Here is a 16,819-nt window from a genome sequence, read left to right on the forward strand (position 1 = left end):
CTCAGCATTGAGTTCAACAATTTCAGATCCTAACCACTGCCCCCAACTTTTCAGACAGCAGCTGTTGGTAATGATTCTGCTATTCCCATTTACATCTCTTTTAGACTGTTTATTTTTTTACTTGTCCCTTCTGGCTTGCACCATCACCCCTTGTCATTTAATCTCTCTTGCCTTCCATGCCATTATGGACATTTCCTTTTCACTTTTCCTCCCCTCGCCTCTTTCCCTGCCCCTGTGCCCATTTCATTCTCTACCTTTTCTCCAATTCTAAATTTTTCAGGCATCGTCCCGAAATAATATGTTTTTTTTCTCCATAGGTGCTGCTTGATGTGCTGAGGATTCCTATCATCCTCTGTACATCGCTGTTAAATTTCTGCAGCAGAATTTATGTTAGGTTTTAACCCATTATCAACAAACTTGTCTCCAGTCCAGAACACAATGCCAGCAGCTGCGACCACACATTCCAGACTAAGACAACATCTTCTTTTGCCAAGATAACTTGTCAGCACAGTTATATTTCTCCAAGCAGCATTTCCAAATAGGGAGAAGTTGGGCACTATTAATCTTCCATTGACATTTCAAGTTTTTCCAACCAATCTAGCATTTCTAGATTGCACTTACAGTCATAAGAAAAGTTAGAATTTGTTTAATTGTTGTTGTAGTTAAACCATAAACTCTTGTTCCATCCAATCTGGAAATAGCAGCAATTACAGGTAAGAAATAAAATTTTATCTATCAGAAGCCAGATCAAGGTAATAAAAGGACGAAAATCTCTCAAAAAGGGAAGGAGTGTTTTCCTAAGCATTTACAGATGCTGTGAAGGACTATAATTTTTGAGGATATTTCTCAGCATATTTTCCAGGCATAATTCCAAAACCCATAAAAATCTGTTTAATTTTCAACTTTGGCAGTTAAAATACGTACAGGAAAGACTGGAGTTTTTTTTTTAAATAAAAGAAAAACTTTTCAACCCTAGGTACCCTGACCAATAACATCCAGTGCACCCTGTTTGAATCCACCACATCATACAGCCGGTCTTTAACTTAATACAATAATCTATTAATATTGTGGTTGAAAGACAAGAAGACTGTTTTTTTAAAAAAAAATGATAAAATAGTCTTCTTGCTTTTGTATATTTAGACAACACTTTACTTCTGAGTCGGCTGTAAAAGATTTATATTTGACTTAATAGTTACCGTACATATTCTTAGATGCTGGTAGTCTAGAAAAATCATAATCTCGCTGCAGTTCCTCCCCCCATCTCAATCTTACTGTCTGAGGCATATCTTAATTTTTAACCCTCTTTTCGCTTGTCCTGATTATCCAATGTCCTCTCGTATGCCATGCTCAGACACTATTCCGCTTCCCTTGGAAACTACTTTCTGGGAACACTCTCCAACCTTCAATCCTCGTCATTTATTGCTTCACCTCGAACTAACACTTTGCCTCTAACATCCATGAATGTGTTAACATCTTTTAGGTGCACTGACACCTACCGCTCCATAACTCCCTGCTTGAATTGCTGCAGTCTCGCTTCCACACTTCGCACAGCACATCCCTCAGCCTAGCTTTAGATTCTACATCCTTTCCATCTCAAACACTATTTATTCTACAATTATTTCAACTTCATCAACATTGCTCACCTTTACCCCTACATCAAGTAAGCATGAAGCTGGTAGATTTTTGTATAAACCCAGCTGGTTGACGAAGGACAGTCAGTGAAGGAAACTACTATCCTCACCTGGGTTCCACATCGACAAAGTTGACTCTTAAACTGGTTGACAAAGCCACTCAGTTACACTAAACACTTATAAAGAATACAGACAAAACGAGGAGGCTCAACAGCATCTTCTCAGGTCAACTAAGGATGGGCAATAAATACCAATTTTTTTAGCAACACCCACATATGAAAAGAAAATTTTATTGGTACAGAGCCTCTAGCTATTGGGTCCTAAAATTCCTCTGAAATTCTCTGCCACTCCACTTCTCTATTATCATTTGATAAATCTTTTAAAAATTAATTTCCTTAACTAAGCTTTTGATAGCTCTTCCTAAACTCTCCCCTTCTAGCTCAACATTTTAGTCACTTACACTTGTCTGTGAGCACCTCAGAAACGTCTTTCTAAGGCAAGCTTTTGTTGTTGATGATGCTAGATGATATGGGTGACCTGTTCCGAGGCCTGCAATTGCTTGCTAGGAAGTAAATCTGGTTACCATCTAGTCCCAGGGATGTGCTTAACCTCTGCTCAGCCACTGCTTCCTAACTCCGAACAGCACATCTGAGGTCAGGAACATGTTGTGTGGGAATCTATGGTCACAAACCTGCATCTGTGACAACGCGAATCGGAGAACGTACTGTACCACCCAATTATAATCCTGGCATTTAGTAAGAAAAAAATGCATGCAATTCCTTCAATTCTATTGGTGACTTAGGTCTTTACTATTCACTTCATTGAAACCACAAAATCTTGAAACACATTACAGCCGCAATTTGAGATTTTCTGTTAAGTTTCCAGTAATCCAAAACTCAAGTTAATTTTCGGACGTAAAATTACAGAAGAATTGAAGCAACTGGTTAAGTAAAAAAAACAATGGCAGTGAAGGAATTATACTTTACTTTGATCTTGGTTTTAGCAGAAACTCATTTCCTCTTTGCTGAACTATGAAAAATTACACTTTCTTTTTGGGAAACAAAGCATTAGGCCTGACAAAAAAATGATCACCTGACCTTCTGTCAGCTTTAGCTGGAGATCAAGTCAAGTCATCAACCAACTTATTTAATAACTTTTGGCAGATGAACTAATGAAGGGCAGCCTGCGAAACAAGCCCTGGGGAATGTATTCAATTTAGGTCACTCTGCCCTTGATGGAATGTGATCTCTGTGCTGACAACATGGAATCATACAGCAAAGGAGGTGACCATTTGGCCCGTTGTGCCCGGGCTGGCTTTCTGAAATAGTATCGAATTAGTCCCACTTATTCTTTACTCATAGTTGTGCATTTTTTTCTTTTTAAGAGTGCTTCCGTCACCCTTTCAGGCAATGCATTCCAGCTTGCAAATAAAATAAATTCCAATTACCAGTCAGTGGAAACAGTTTCCCCCTATCAAGTGTAACAAACCCGCTCATAAGTTTGAGCAACTCCATAGAATCACTCTTTAAACTTTTCTACTTGAAGAAAAACAACCCAAGCTTCCCTTTCAGCCATGGTAGCATTTTGGTCCATCCCCTCTGAAAAGCCTTGGCATCATTTCTAAATTGTGGTGCCCAGAGTGCTCAGGTCTAACCCATGATTTATGAACATAAATGAAGCTTTATGACATTAAAGAAGCAAGTGGCCTAAATTTATCTTGACCTCACCTCCCCTTTCTCACTGGTTAAATCCCATGATAAACAGGACCTTTTCAGTCATCATTACTGAAATAAATATTGTACATTGATAGAGAAGTTGGCAGCTAGCATTGCTTGCAAAACCACATTAATTCAAGAACAGAAGTAGGTCCAACAGCGAGTTTTATATGACTTGATGTAATTTAAATGGACCAGGGATGGACCAGTTAAAAAGCTTATCGCCCGGCCACAGGTTATATCAGAAACATTAGTAGTAATTTCATAAATGGAAAGGATCAAAATGCAAAACTATATTTTTTTTAAAGAAGTGCGATTCTATGTAATCGTTTGTATTCTCTCCTCTATCAGCCAGGTCTTTGTGTCAATCGAGCTGAGGGTGATTATGTGGCCTGCTCTAAGATCTTTCCCCACACACACACTCAGAGCAAAGCACCAGCTCCAGTTTTGTTATTTATTTTGATTAATTCATTTTGTTCTCTTTTCCAATGTTATGATCGAATCAGACATTTACAACATAGGAGGGCATGTGACCCACTGCACCCATGGTAAGGGTAACCCGCAGTGTGAGAAAAATATCTCCTAACCTTTCCCTTCATTATTTTTTGGTGATGATTTAAATTGAGGCCCTTTAGTTACCAACTCATTAAAGAGAGGAAAAACAGTTTTTCCTGATTTACCTTATTGAAATTTAATTAAAAACATCTCCTAAGCTTTCTTCTAAGGAAAACAGTTTTTCACGCTTTGCAGAACTGAAGTCTCTAATCCTTCGTATCATGTTTGCAATTTTTTGTTCCTTCTCCATAGCCATGACATCCTTCTTAAAATTAGGCTTTCAAAACCAGAAAGCCCCAACTATGGTCTAATTATTGCTTTCAATAGGTTCAAGATTTCCTGTTTATATTTGTTTTCCAAACCCCTATTTTAAAAACTTAGATCTGTTCGGCGTAGGTGGCTCACTATTGGCTGCTGGCAGGATCCCTCATTGCTGGGGAACCCGCCACAGATGGGTCACATTCAGTGGGATCAGAAGGTCCCGCCAACGGGCAGGGTTGGAAAATCAGGCTCTTAGTACTTAACAGAGTAACTAACAATGTGGGTGTGACAATGGAAGAGAAGAATGAATAAACAGTTAATATTGAAATCTGGTGGTGGGGAGCAGACCATTGATAAAATAATCAAACTCAGAGGATAAAACATCTGATCCAGATGGATTGCATAATCACATATTAATGGAAGTTGGAGAAGAGATGGCAAATACATCATATAAATAAAAATAGATTAGAAAAGGAAACAGTGCCCGAGGTCAAACAAACACCCAATGCTATTCCATTTCAAAAGGGAGCTAAAACAGGTCCAAGGAACTATAGAACAGTTAGCTTAACAGTGATGATGGGAAAGATAATGGATAATCTTTACTGAAATTGAATTGATTTATTGTCACATATATTAGTATACAGTGAAAAGTATTGTTTCTTGCGCGCTGTACAGATAAAGCATACCATTCTTAGAGAAGGAAAGGAGAGGGTGCAGAATGTAGTGTTACAGTCATAGCTAGGGTGTAGAGAAAGATCAATTTAATATGAGGTAAGCCCATTCAAAGGTCTGGTGGCAGCAGGGAAGAAGCTGTTCTTGAGTCGGTTGGTACGTGACCTCAGACTTTTGCATCTTTTTCCCGATGGAATAAGGTGGGAGAGAGAATGGCGGGTGCGTGGGGTCCTTGATTATGCTGGCTGCTTTTCTGAGGCAGCGGGAAGTCAATAGGTGGAAGGCTAGTTTGCGTGATGGACTGGGCTTCGTTCACGAACCTTTGTAGTTCCTTGCGGTCTTGGACAGAGCAGGAGCCATACCAAGCTGTGATACAACCAGAAAGAATGCTTTCTCTGGTGCATCTGTAAAAGCTGGTGAGAGTCATAACAGACACGTCAAATTTCTTTAGCCTCCTGAGAAAGTAGAGGCATTGGTGGGCTTTCTTAACTATAGCATCGGCGTGGAGGGACCAGGACAGATTGTTGATGATCTAGATACCTAGAAACCTGAAGCTCTCGACCATTTCCACTTCATCCCCATTGATGTAGACAGGGGCATGTCCTCCACTACACTTTTGCTGACATTGAGAGAGAGATTACTGCCATCGCACGAGTTCACCATATTCTCTAACTCTTTCCTGTACTCCATCTCATCATCGTTCGAGATCTGACCTACTACTTTGGTGTTATCAGCAAACTTGAAAATTGAGTTGGAGAGGAACTTGGCCACACAGTCGTAGTGCATAAGGAGTGTTGTAAAGGGCTGATGACAATAGGAAAATATATACAAAACAAAAAGTAGACAGCACTGCTCTTGAAAGAGAAGATTAAGCTTGACAACTTTACTGAATACTTTGAAGCAACATCATGGACAAGATGTAATATATTTAGATTTTTCAAAATAAGTTCCTATTGTCCAGTGGACTGATGGTGAAGGTTAGGTGGAGGAAGGTAGCAAAATAGATACCAAGCCGAAAACAGAAGGTATCTACTTGGGACTAAAAAGAAAGTGGGAAGTGGTGTTCTACTGCAATTGGTGCTAGAATCACTGCTATTTAAGCATCGGTTTTGGGAATTGGAGATAAAGTTTGAGAACAGCACCAAAACCGGGAGGTGTGGTTAACACAAAGGAAAAATGTGTCAAAATAAAGACACGCAGAATGAGCAGGTAATTGGTAAGTGAATTGTGATATAGATACGTATGAGGTGGTGCATTTTGATAGAGAGAATTGGGGAGCAATATTCTATTGAACAAGAATGCAAACAGGTTAGAGGAACAAAGGGATCTCAGGACACATTAAAAAAATCACTAAGTAGCAACTCAAGTTTGTAAGGTTCAGAAGCACAAATTAAGCTTGATGGTTTTCTCAAGGGAAACTGAATTGAAAAGCAAAATTATTAAGTGTATATGAACTTTGGCTATTCGGAATATTATGCATAGTTCTGGTCTTCATGTTATAAAAAGTACATAGGGGCGTTAGAGCAGGTACAAATAAGATTCACGAGGATGAAACTAGAACTGCGAGGAAAGGCTGAACAGGCTGGGAGTCTTCTCATTTCTCTCGAAAAGGGAAGGCCAAGAGGTGACCTGGTACAGATCTTTACGATAATGAAAAGGTTTGATTGGGTGGATTTGGAAAATGTTCCCACTGTGGGGATAGGGTAGTCACTCATAAATCCAATAGGAAATTCATAAGAAACTTTACCCAAAGAGTAGAATACTCTTTAGAATAGAGGGAAATATCACAGATGCATTTGAGGGGAGACTTGATAAGTAGAATCATAGAATCATAGAAACCCTACAGTGCAGAAGGAGGCCATTCGGCCCATCGAGTCTGCACCGACCACAATTCCACCCAGGCCCTACCCCCACATATTTACCCGCTAATCCCTCTAACCTACGCATCCCAGGACTCTAAGGGGCAATTTTTAACCTGGCCAATCAACCTAACCCGCACATCTTTGGCCTGTGGGAGGAAACCGGAGCACCCGGAGGAAACCCACGCAGACACGAGGAGAATGTGCAAACTCCACACAGACAGTGACCCGAGCCGGGAATCGAACCCGGGACCTTGGAGCTGTGAAGCAGCAGTGCTAACCACTGTGCTACCGTGCCGCCCATGAGGTACATGAGGGAGAAAGAGACAGGTTCAGCTGGGAGGAGGCTCGTGGAGTATAAATGGCAGCATGGACAAACTGGGCCAAATTGCCACTTTCTGTTCTGAAGGCTTTATGCAACTGTGTAAAATGGGTACAAAATATACCATACTTGTGGGTTAAGTATAGAATGAACATTCAGATTTTATTTAGCACAATGCTGTGTCATTTCAGTAGCTTGAATCATTCTGAGACAACTCTCCAGCCAATTTCAGATTGTCTGACTAAGCTCTTGATTGCCAAAGTAAAGTCCTTCAATTGCCTTTGGGTATGAAAGATTTGAACTACACAGTTCACTGGAAGATCACTACAGTGCATGGGAAAGATGGTAAAGTTAGGACTGATGCCAAGTGCTGTTATTGTTGTCAGAGGCTACTTGAATAAGACGCACAAAAAACTCTTTCCCTCACTGTAATATTATATTGCTTTACTCCAGACACCTTCAAATAATGAAAATATATGAAAATCGCTTCATTCATCACAATCGTCCAAATAAACTTTCAGAGTTTTCAATTTCCTCAAAGAGAAATAGGAGAAGAATGGAATGTGCAAGCGTATAAAAAGTAGTTTGAACATGTACATTTTGAAAGCACAATGCAAGTTATTCATCTCCTGCCCTTATCCACCTCTGTGCATTGCATATTTTCTCAGTATGCTGCACTTCCCTGAATTCTGTTCCACCCCAATCTCAGAGCGAGTCAAAATGATCCCAAGCTTAAGCAGGACAGCGAGCGAGCGAGCTTCCATTTGTTTGGTATCTTTGACAACACCTGGACATTCCAAAGTACTTTACAGCCAATGATTTTTGTTTTTGAACAGTAAACACTGCTGTAACATAGGAAACGTGGCAGCCCATATGTGTTCAGCAAGGACCAAGAAATAGCAATTAAGTAATAACCAGATAATAGGTCTGTGATGTTGGTGGAGGGGCGAGTACACCAAAGTAACAGGCCTGCTCTTTACAACAGTGGAGAGATTCAAGCATCTCATTTGGGTTCCAGGGGAAACAAAACGCCCAAATATTTGCCCGACTCAATTCTCCTCCCTGGCTGCTGACTCAGGCAACCAACAGTGCACCACTCTAGTACCCAGTTCAACCAGAGGGCTGCCTCAAAACCTCATAGCTTATTCACTACCAAGACAACTTATTACCAGTTTCCATAACAATTCCATCTCTGCCTTTGTGCCACTCCATAACCACTGAAACTCATATCCGTGCTTTCATTTACCAACAGATTTCTTTTCTGTAATGTTGGTCTTGCTGCCTTCCCAAGCGCCATTGTACACAGGTTCAAAAAAGACAACCTTTTGTATTAGGCCCCACTCAACCATCTTCTCCTACAAAGCACTGAAATCAAAATCTTCATTACGCTTTACGAGTCTCTCCATTTCCCCATCTCATACTTCATTCCCAACCTCCTCCAAAAATAGATTGGTCCTTCAGTCACGAATCATGAATTTGATTGAGTTTTTTGAAGGGGTAACCAAGAAGGTAAATGAGGACAGTGCAGTTGCGTTGTCTACACGGACTTTAGCAAGGCCTTTGACAAGATACCGCATGGTAGATTGTTGCATAAGGTTAAATCGCACGGGATTCAGGGTGAGGTAGCTAAATGGATACAAAATTGGCTTGATGACAGAAGTCAGAGGGTGGTTGTAGCGGCTTGTTTTTCAAAGTGGAGGCCTGTGACCAGCGGTGTGCTTCAGGGGTTGGTGCGAGTCCACTGTTATTTGTCATTTATATTAATGATTTGGATGAAAATTTAGGAGGCATGGTTAGTAAGTTTGCAGATGACACCAAGATTGGTAGCATGGTGGACAGTGAAGGTGGTTATCTAGGGTTGAAATGGGATCTTGATCCATTGGGCCAGTGGGCTGATAAATGGCATCTAGAGTTTAATTTAGATAAATGTAAGGTGATGCATTTTGGTAGATCAAACCAAGGCAGGGCTTACTCAGTTAATGGAAGGGTATTGGGGAGAGTTATAGAACAAAGAGATCTAGGGGTATAGGTTCATAGCTGCTTGAAAGTGGAGTCACAGGTAGACAGGATGGTGGAGCAGGCATTCGGCATGTTGGGTTACATTGGTCAGAACATTGAATACAGGCGTTGGGACGTCTTGTTGAATCATAGAATCCCTACAGTGCAGAAGGAGGCCATTTGGCCCATTGAGTCTGCATCGACCACATTCCCACCCAGGCCCTATCCCCGTAACTCCACTTATTTACCTCACTAGTCCCCCTGACACTAAGGGGCAATTTACTATGGCCAATCAACCTAACCCGCATATCTTTGGACTGTGGGAGGAAGCCGGAGCATCTGGAGGAAACCCACGCAGACACGGGGAGAATGTGCAAACTCCACACAGTCACCCGAGGCTGGAACTGAACCCGGGTCCCTGGCTCTGTGAGACAGTAGTGCTAATCATTGTGCAAGACATTGGTAAGGCATTGGAATACTGTGTATAGTTCTGGTCACCCTATTATAGAAAGGATATTATTAAACTAGAAAGAGTGCAGAAAAGGTTTACTAGGATGCTACCGGGACTTGATGGTTTGAGTTACAAGGAGAGGCTTGATAGACTGGGACTTTTTTCCCTGGAGCATAGGAGGTGTAGGGGTGACCTTATAGAGGTCTATAAAATAATTAGGGGCATAGAAAAGGTAGCTAGTTAACATCTTTTCCCAAAGGCAGGGGAGTCTAAAACTAGAGGGCATAGGTTTAAGGTGAGAGGCAAGAGATACAAAAGGGTCCAGAGGGACAATTTTGTTGCACAGAGGGTGGTGAGAGTCTGGAATGAGCTGTCAGAGGTAGTGGTAGAGGTGGGTGCAATTGTGTCTTTTAAAAGACATTTAGACCGTTACATGGATAAGATGGGTATAGAGGGATATGGGCCAAATGCGGGCAATTGGAATTAGCTTAATGGTAAAAACTGTGTAGTATGGACAAGTTGGGCCGAAGGGCCTGTTTCCATGCTGTAAACCTTTACAACTCAGTCCTCTAAAGATGGCAATCTGTGAATCCCCCTGTTGTCTACCAGTGCTGATATAGCTTTCAGTTGCTTTTGGCACTACTTCTGCCATTGGTCATCTCTCCCTATCTTTTGTTTTAAAATATTGCTTGGCGGCCATCTCTCCCCTCCTAAACTCATCAGAATGTTTATTATGTTAAAGACGGTGTAACAAAAATTGCTGTTGTCACATTTCAAGTGGTACATAAAGCATGTACTATCACTTAAATCAGATAACCAAAAATACTTCAGAAATACAGGAATGTCCAGGTTAACAGTAGAAATTAAGCTGTGCAACATTTACACAACGCTTCAGAGTATCACTTGGCATTATTTATTTTCATCATCTGTTTACCACTGGTTAATCCTGAGGATACACGATCCATACCTGTAGATTCTATGCCATTTCATGCTAACTGCTGAAAATTTCCCACAATGTATCTATGTATGTCATTACACAGTATATTTGGCTAAAGGCTGTAAAAGATAGCACACATAAAAGATCTTACCAGAAACTTCTCTTCCTGTTCAAGCCACCGCTGATCCTCCTCCATTTCCTGCTGCTGCCTTATCAACTGTTCTTCTATAACATTTGTTGGGAGCATCTGCCCCATTCCACGCATGTCCAAAGAACCAGAATCCTGAAAATTTAATTAAATGCTTAGATGGCATGCCATATCAGTTCCTACTCATGCAGTATCAGGTTACTTTAGATATTGACTGAAGCGTAACAATGCTGGCCCAAGATGCTGCCAACACTTGCATTTTTGTGCAATTTCCACCCCATCCCAAACATGTAAACCAGCTGGAGTCAATATAACTTCAGCTCCTACATCAAAAAGATCAATTACATCACATTCTTTTACATTAACATGTCACTTTCAAAATCTAGCACGTTGCCCTCCGTAAACCAACAAAAAAGCCCATGCTGCAATCAAGTTATGTAACAATTGAAGCAAAATACTGCAATGCTGGAAATCTGAAATAAAAACAATTTTTGGAAAAACTTGCCGGTCTGGCAGCATTTGTGGACAGAGAAACAGAGTTAACATTTTGAGTCTGTTTGATGTTCTGAAGAAGTTATATGGACTTGAAACATTAACTCTGCTTCTCTCACCAAGATGCTGCCAATTCTATCTATTAGATAGTTTGATGAATGAATTTAATACTGCAATCGATCACAGCACTCGAGGTAATATCATCTGAATTTAAAGGTTGTATTATTGCTTTACAACTCAACTAAAAATATCCAGTACTTATTTGTTTGGATCACATTATGAAGGATCTCAAATCCTCAGTTCTTGAGAGATATTTTGCTAGATTAGAATATCTTTATAAATTTCTTCCAATCACTCCACCATGACTTGATGGTGGATTTTTCTGTAGTAAGCATCAACAATCACTACAATGTTTGAAGGATAACCGCTGTAAGCTATCAATATCATTCCAATAAGCTGCACTGCATTGGATACTATGTTAACACAAATATATTACCTCCAGATTCTGTGGCCAAATTGGAATATCCTGAGGCCTATGGTGATTCCAGGAATCGTGAGCATCTAATACACTTGCCTGTGCAGTATAAATACTTCCAGGTGGAATTCCATGTGAACCAGTATATCCAGAAACCTGTTAACAAACACAACTGACTGGAATGATCTTCAGTATCTTCATCTACAGATTATTTTAATTTAGAACTGTCAAGAGAGCATGGAATTTTAAACAGAGGATTGATTCTAGAATTTAACTTAATATTAGAGCAAGGCATGTTCAGTGTGCTGCAACAAAATATTGGTACAATTTTAAATTGATGGATGTATAATCTATAAAACACACACACTTGGAACCCCTTAACATTTACTGAGCCAGTTGTTTCTTCTCCTTAAGGGACAATGCACAAGATATAATATACTTCCATTACGTTGGTAACACACAATGCTTCCATTGTAATTGGTGGATGTATTAGACTTTCTCTTATGCATCCTTAAAAAGTAAGGGACAGTTAATGCTGGAAAAGATGTCTTTTTCTCAGTATTGTATGGAAAGCACATGCATGTTACTATGACGATATACACGATAAGCAGCATCAATTGAACGGTTTTGCCAGAATAAAATGATCTTGGTTCGTGACCTCTTAAATCTTTGCTGCTACATTTGGGCAAGTTTAGAATTTCACGTTATATTTCTCTCGTCTTGGACTAGATTAAGGTATCATAACTGATCCACTCACATTCTTTAATAAATTTATCAAAATCATCACCAGTCGCATTGAATTTGGACTTAGCTCAGCTGAGGAAAGTTATATCACCTAACTAAGGGAAACCAAATTTCTATTTCAGCGCTATTTTATTCTAAATATTGGGTACCTTGGTTTCAGACAACATGTAGTGTTTGGTATTTACCTGATAATGATTGTGCTGTACCATGTGTTGTGGACTGGGGAAAAAACCATCACTGGATCTTGGACTTGGGTAGCCTGGTCTACTGGGCTATTGTAGAAATAGAAATGAAGAGAAATGCATTGTAAATATCATCCATTGTTACAACTGGGCACAAAGAGCCAAGTACTTGCTCTGTACAGATAACAGAACAGATTAGGTATATGATGCAAGCACTATGACAGAAAATTGGTTATTTCAGAGAATTGGCTGGAATATTCCATATTGGCTATAAGGTTAAAAGTTAATTTGTGCAAATCACCTTTCTACAACTTTCAAATAAATTTGACTATTAGTCCCAAGTCAAATTTTCATCAGATGCAGTTAAAGTGGAGAACTGGCCCTTGCAGGAAAACAGACACCATACTCTGCAATTATTCAGTACAGCAGTCGGCAAATTTAACCCAGTTAACTGCAATAATAATTGCTCACTCACACTAGAGGCACCAGTGACAATGGTAAAAATAAAATCATTTTCCAACTGTGCTGTCTTTAGTCTGTTTACCTGCTGAAGGATACGGTGGATAATAAGAAAGGAATGCACTGTGTTTAAAGTAATTTTATTAAAACAAACATACATTTAAAATGTATGCGTTTTAACATATCATGCAAGGTATTGAATAGTTTCTTTCAGCAAGCTAAAATATCATTTAATACGGATAGCCTAAGAAAGCGATATGATAGAGCCAAAACGTATTACCAGCAGTTGTTCCAAAGAACAGGATTCTCACCTAGCCATGTTTTAATTGCTACAATGCGATTAAGTGATCTTAAATACAATAGTTTGACTGCTTATTTAACAATATAAGAATAGCTTAAATTTAAAGTTGTTACATAAATGCATTACTGAATCCCGAGGCACTAACAGGGTCATAAGTAATAAACATGACCAAGATGGTGTTGGAGCATGGCGAATTCCTGCAAGCTGTGCCCAGCATACTTTCTAATTCTATATTTTACTCTCGTTCTATGCTTTTAAAACTTCATTTTAACTCTTTTAAACTCTCTAACAATGCTTTAATTCAATGTCTTACAGATTTGGCGATCCTTAGAATTCTGGGGACATCCAACCTGACTGACCTACTTTGCATTAAGTTGATCTTTCTCTTCACCCTAGCTATGACTGTAACACTACATTCTGCACTCTCTCCTTTCCTTCTCTATGTACGGTATGTTTTGTCTGTTTAGCGCTCAAGAAACAATATTTTTCACTGTATGCTAATACATGTGACAATAAATCAAATCAAATGAACAGCAAACCATAGGACAAGAGATTAGCAGGGGTGACAAAAAGAAGTAGAGGTGGAGGCCCAGGCCACTGGAAGTGCAGTTGCCAATAGTTAGGTGAAGGGAGGGAGAGATGCACAATAAGGCAGGCCAGGGGAACAGAGTATTTTTGTTGTTTTTTTTTAGGGGTATCATAGAATCCCTACAGTGCAAAAGGAGGCCATTAGGTCCATCAAGTCTACATCGACTCTCCGACAGAGGATCTTACCCAGTTTCCCCCCCCCCCCAGCCCATCTCCATAACCCGACACATTTACCCCACTAATTCCCCTAACCTACATATCTTGGGTCACTAAGGGACAATTTAGCATGGCCAATACACCTAACCTGCACATTTTTAGACAGAAACCCACGCAGACAGGGGAAGAATGTGCAAACTCCACAGAGTCACCCAAGGCCAGAATTGAACCCGGGTCCCTGGCGTTGTGAGGCAGCAGTGTTAATCACTGTGCCAGCGGAGAGGGAGACATTATGGGCTAATAGAGTGACAGGGTCAGGGAGGAGAAAGGCCATCTAGATACTCAAATATGACAATTCTGAATGGGACGATTGTGAGCGAATGTTCGTTAGCAAGGGCAGAAATGGCAGGTAATGAAAACCTGTTGCGTGTTAGGATATGGGCTGCAGATTTGGATTTGGCCTGAAAGGGTGGTGGAGGCGGGGATTCAAGAAGCATTTGGATTAGCACGTGAAATGCCATAGCATACAAGGCTATAAGTGAAGTGCTGGAAAACGGGGACAGAATAGATAGGGGTATGAAAGTCGGCACAGACACGATGAGCCAAAAGGCTTCTTTTTGTGCTGTAAGACTCTCTATCACGTGAATTTACATACTATCAGAGGAGAACTGAACAATCCAAGTCAAAGCCAATGATTACATCAAAAGCTCAGAGGATTTCATAAGCAAAAGTAAAAAACTACAATTATCAAATTCATCTTCCATGGCAATGCACAGAAAGTGATAAGGGAAGAATTGGGCAGAATGTATAACGGGCAGCCTATTTGTTCCCACATGCTCTGCGGTGTCGCTGAAGTTAAACTTAATCTATATTAACTATAGCCTCGGTTAAGGGGATTGGAGAAAGGTACTGGCATATGGAATTCAACTCCCAGTTAAGTCATGCATGTTCTTCTTAGTTTAATATTTCTATTATAAATGCTTATGTGTACAAGTTGGGCAACAATTACACCTTCTGCCGATGGAGGTTTTTGCAACAACTCTACTGACAGAACTCGAATGAAAAAATGCATAATTTACTCAGCTATGTTCCACTTTAGATGTGAACTCCGAGATAGATAATAGTGCAATGCAAAAGTGTGTGTGTGCTCCAGATCTTAATGTAGCAATCAATATAGAATATTAAAATATTTATACAGTACTTTACGCTTTCCTGCTGAATCTGTGTCAGTGCACACAGCAACTTTCACATGAAATTATATATGCATTGAAAGCTCAACTTGATTTCCTGTAGCAACGTCCAGGAACTTTTATGGATCTGGCTCGACAAAACAGTAAATTAACCTTCAAAATAAAACGTTTAAAAAGTACATCACAATCAAGTCCACAGACTTATAAAAGTGAAGGGTTTATATGAAGACCAGTGCTTTTCATACGTGCAGTTTCATTGAAGATGGCCTAAAAGATACAAAGGGATGTTTAAGTTGCAGGCTACATCCAAACCCCAACACAAGCCAGCAACAGGTGGTTAGGAATGTCTTCAGATCGGGCTTCTACAAAATAATCAATTTAACTTGGTTGTTATTGTTCAGATAATTAGGTTTCAGAAGGCTCAAGCTGTTTCTGAGAGGGGAAATTGCGGCCAGTGTTGAAAATCACCTGATTAGGTAGTCACCTGCTGAGGTAGAAAGTCTCCTGCTACATCTCATGGTTAGCAAATTAAGTACAGATTCTTCTTATAGCTTTGAACTGAAACACAAAATGGTGTCCTCTGATACCTCATTATCCTAATTAATTACTAATAACTAGTAATTCTCCTTTCAGATTGAGGTGAAATGCTGAATAATGGATGGCTGCTTGAAAAATTGAGTACACTCTTACAGAATATCCATCTTGTCCTCACTTGACATCCGTAAGTGTTTACCTTCCTGGAATGGATGGATATCAAACTGATGGAGGTGCATCTTGGTTGATTTCCACCCCTTCCCAATGAAGAGCTACTGAAATACATTCCAACATCATAATCATCTTTCCATTAAGATCAGTTGATTTTGCATGAACCAGAACCACTTCCTATCAACTGACTTTAGTAGGCACAAGAACAAACACAAATGCTTGCTGATAGCATCAAGCACAGGCTTAATGCATTGCTTAATAAAAAAAGATAAGGGTATAATAAGACAAATACAGGAAAGTAGATTTTTGGTGTTTAATTTTTGCTACGCTTCATGTTCACTCATTCATTTCTCTAACTTTTAGATGAAATATTTTTTGTTACAATAAATAAGCTGTTGCCAGTATCTGAATCATATATAGAGAAATAAACTCTATCACATCATATAAATTATACGCATGCATTATGGCATGGCAATAGCTTTTGTGCTAGTAGATAAAAAATGATCAAGTTGCAGATGTGAAAATTTGAAAAATTCAATTGAAAAATTATTGCCATCAGATTCATAGGGTCAGAAAGCAGGAAGAAGTGATGTAAAGATAAGTGGATGCACAAAAAGACAAGCAATTAAAAGAAAGGGAAAGTTACCAATCTTACAATAGGTTCTCTGTGAAAGGGAGAGCTACAATTGACATGCTGGGTTAGACTGAACACTTAGGTCACTAACTGCATCCAGGAAGAAATAGCAGTTGCATGGATGTTGCTCAAAGGAACTGGAAGTTTTCATAAATATTGTAAAAAAACAATTTTTGTCAACTGGTTAAAGATTTGGCTGCAATGTCACAGCAGAAATATGATATGCCAAGAAGTGAGTTTATGAATTTCCTCCAAAGGACACCCAAACATATTGGAGTGTGTGTGAATTTCATACACATGGTGAAGGATGCAATTGTAATTCATTTTGAGTAGTCCCAGATTAT

The 16,819-nt window shown here is 39.7% G+C and overlaps 1 protein-coding gene across 30 annotated transcripts in view; it reads right to left on the reverse strand.

Annotated features, from left to right (window-relative positions):
* Positions 1-16,819, reverse strand: part of LOC144495599 (focal adhesion kinase 1) — a 528,227-nt gene that overhangs the window by 36,595 nt on the left and 474,813 nt on the right. For 17 of the 30 annotated variants that reach the window (XM_078215776.1, XM_078215770.1, XM_078215773.1 and 14 more), the window contains 3 exons: positions 12,446-12,532; positions 11,538-11,672; positions 10,553-10,684 (listed from right to left, as the gene is read on the reverse strand). In XM_078215776.1, coding sequence (XP_078071902.1) covers positions 10,553-10,684; positions 11,538-11,672; positions 12,446-12,532 — 354 coding nt within the window. The remainder of the gene's footprint in view (positions 1-10,552; positions 10,685-11,537; positions 11,673-12,445; positions 12,533-16,819) is intronic. The other 13 variants (XM_078215780.1, XM_078215781.1, XM_078215769.1 and 10 more) reach the window with 2 other exon arrangements.

The sequence above is a fragment of the Mustelus asterias genome, chromosome 7 (assembly GCF_964213995.1).
Source record: "Mustelus asterias chromosome 7, sMusAst1.hap1.1, whole genome shotgun sequence".
Lineage (NCBI taxonomy): Eukaryota > Metazoa > Chordata > Chondrichthyes > Carcharhiniformes > Triakidae > Mustelus > Mustelus asterias.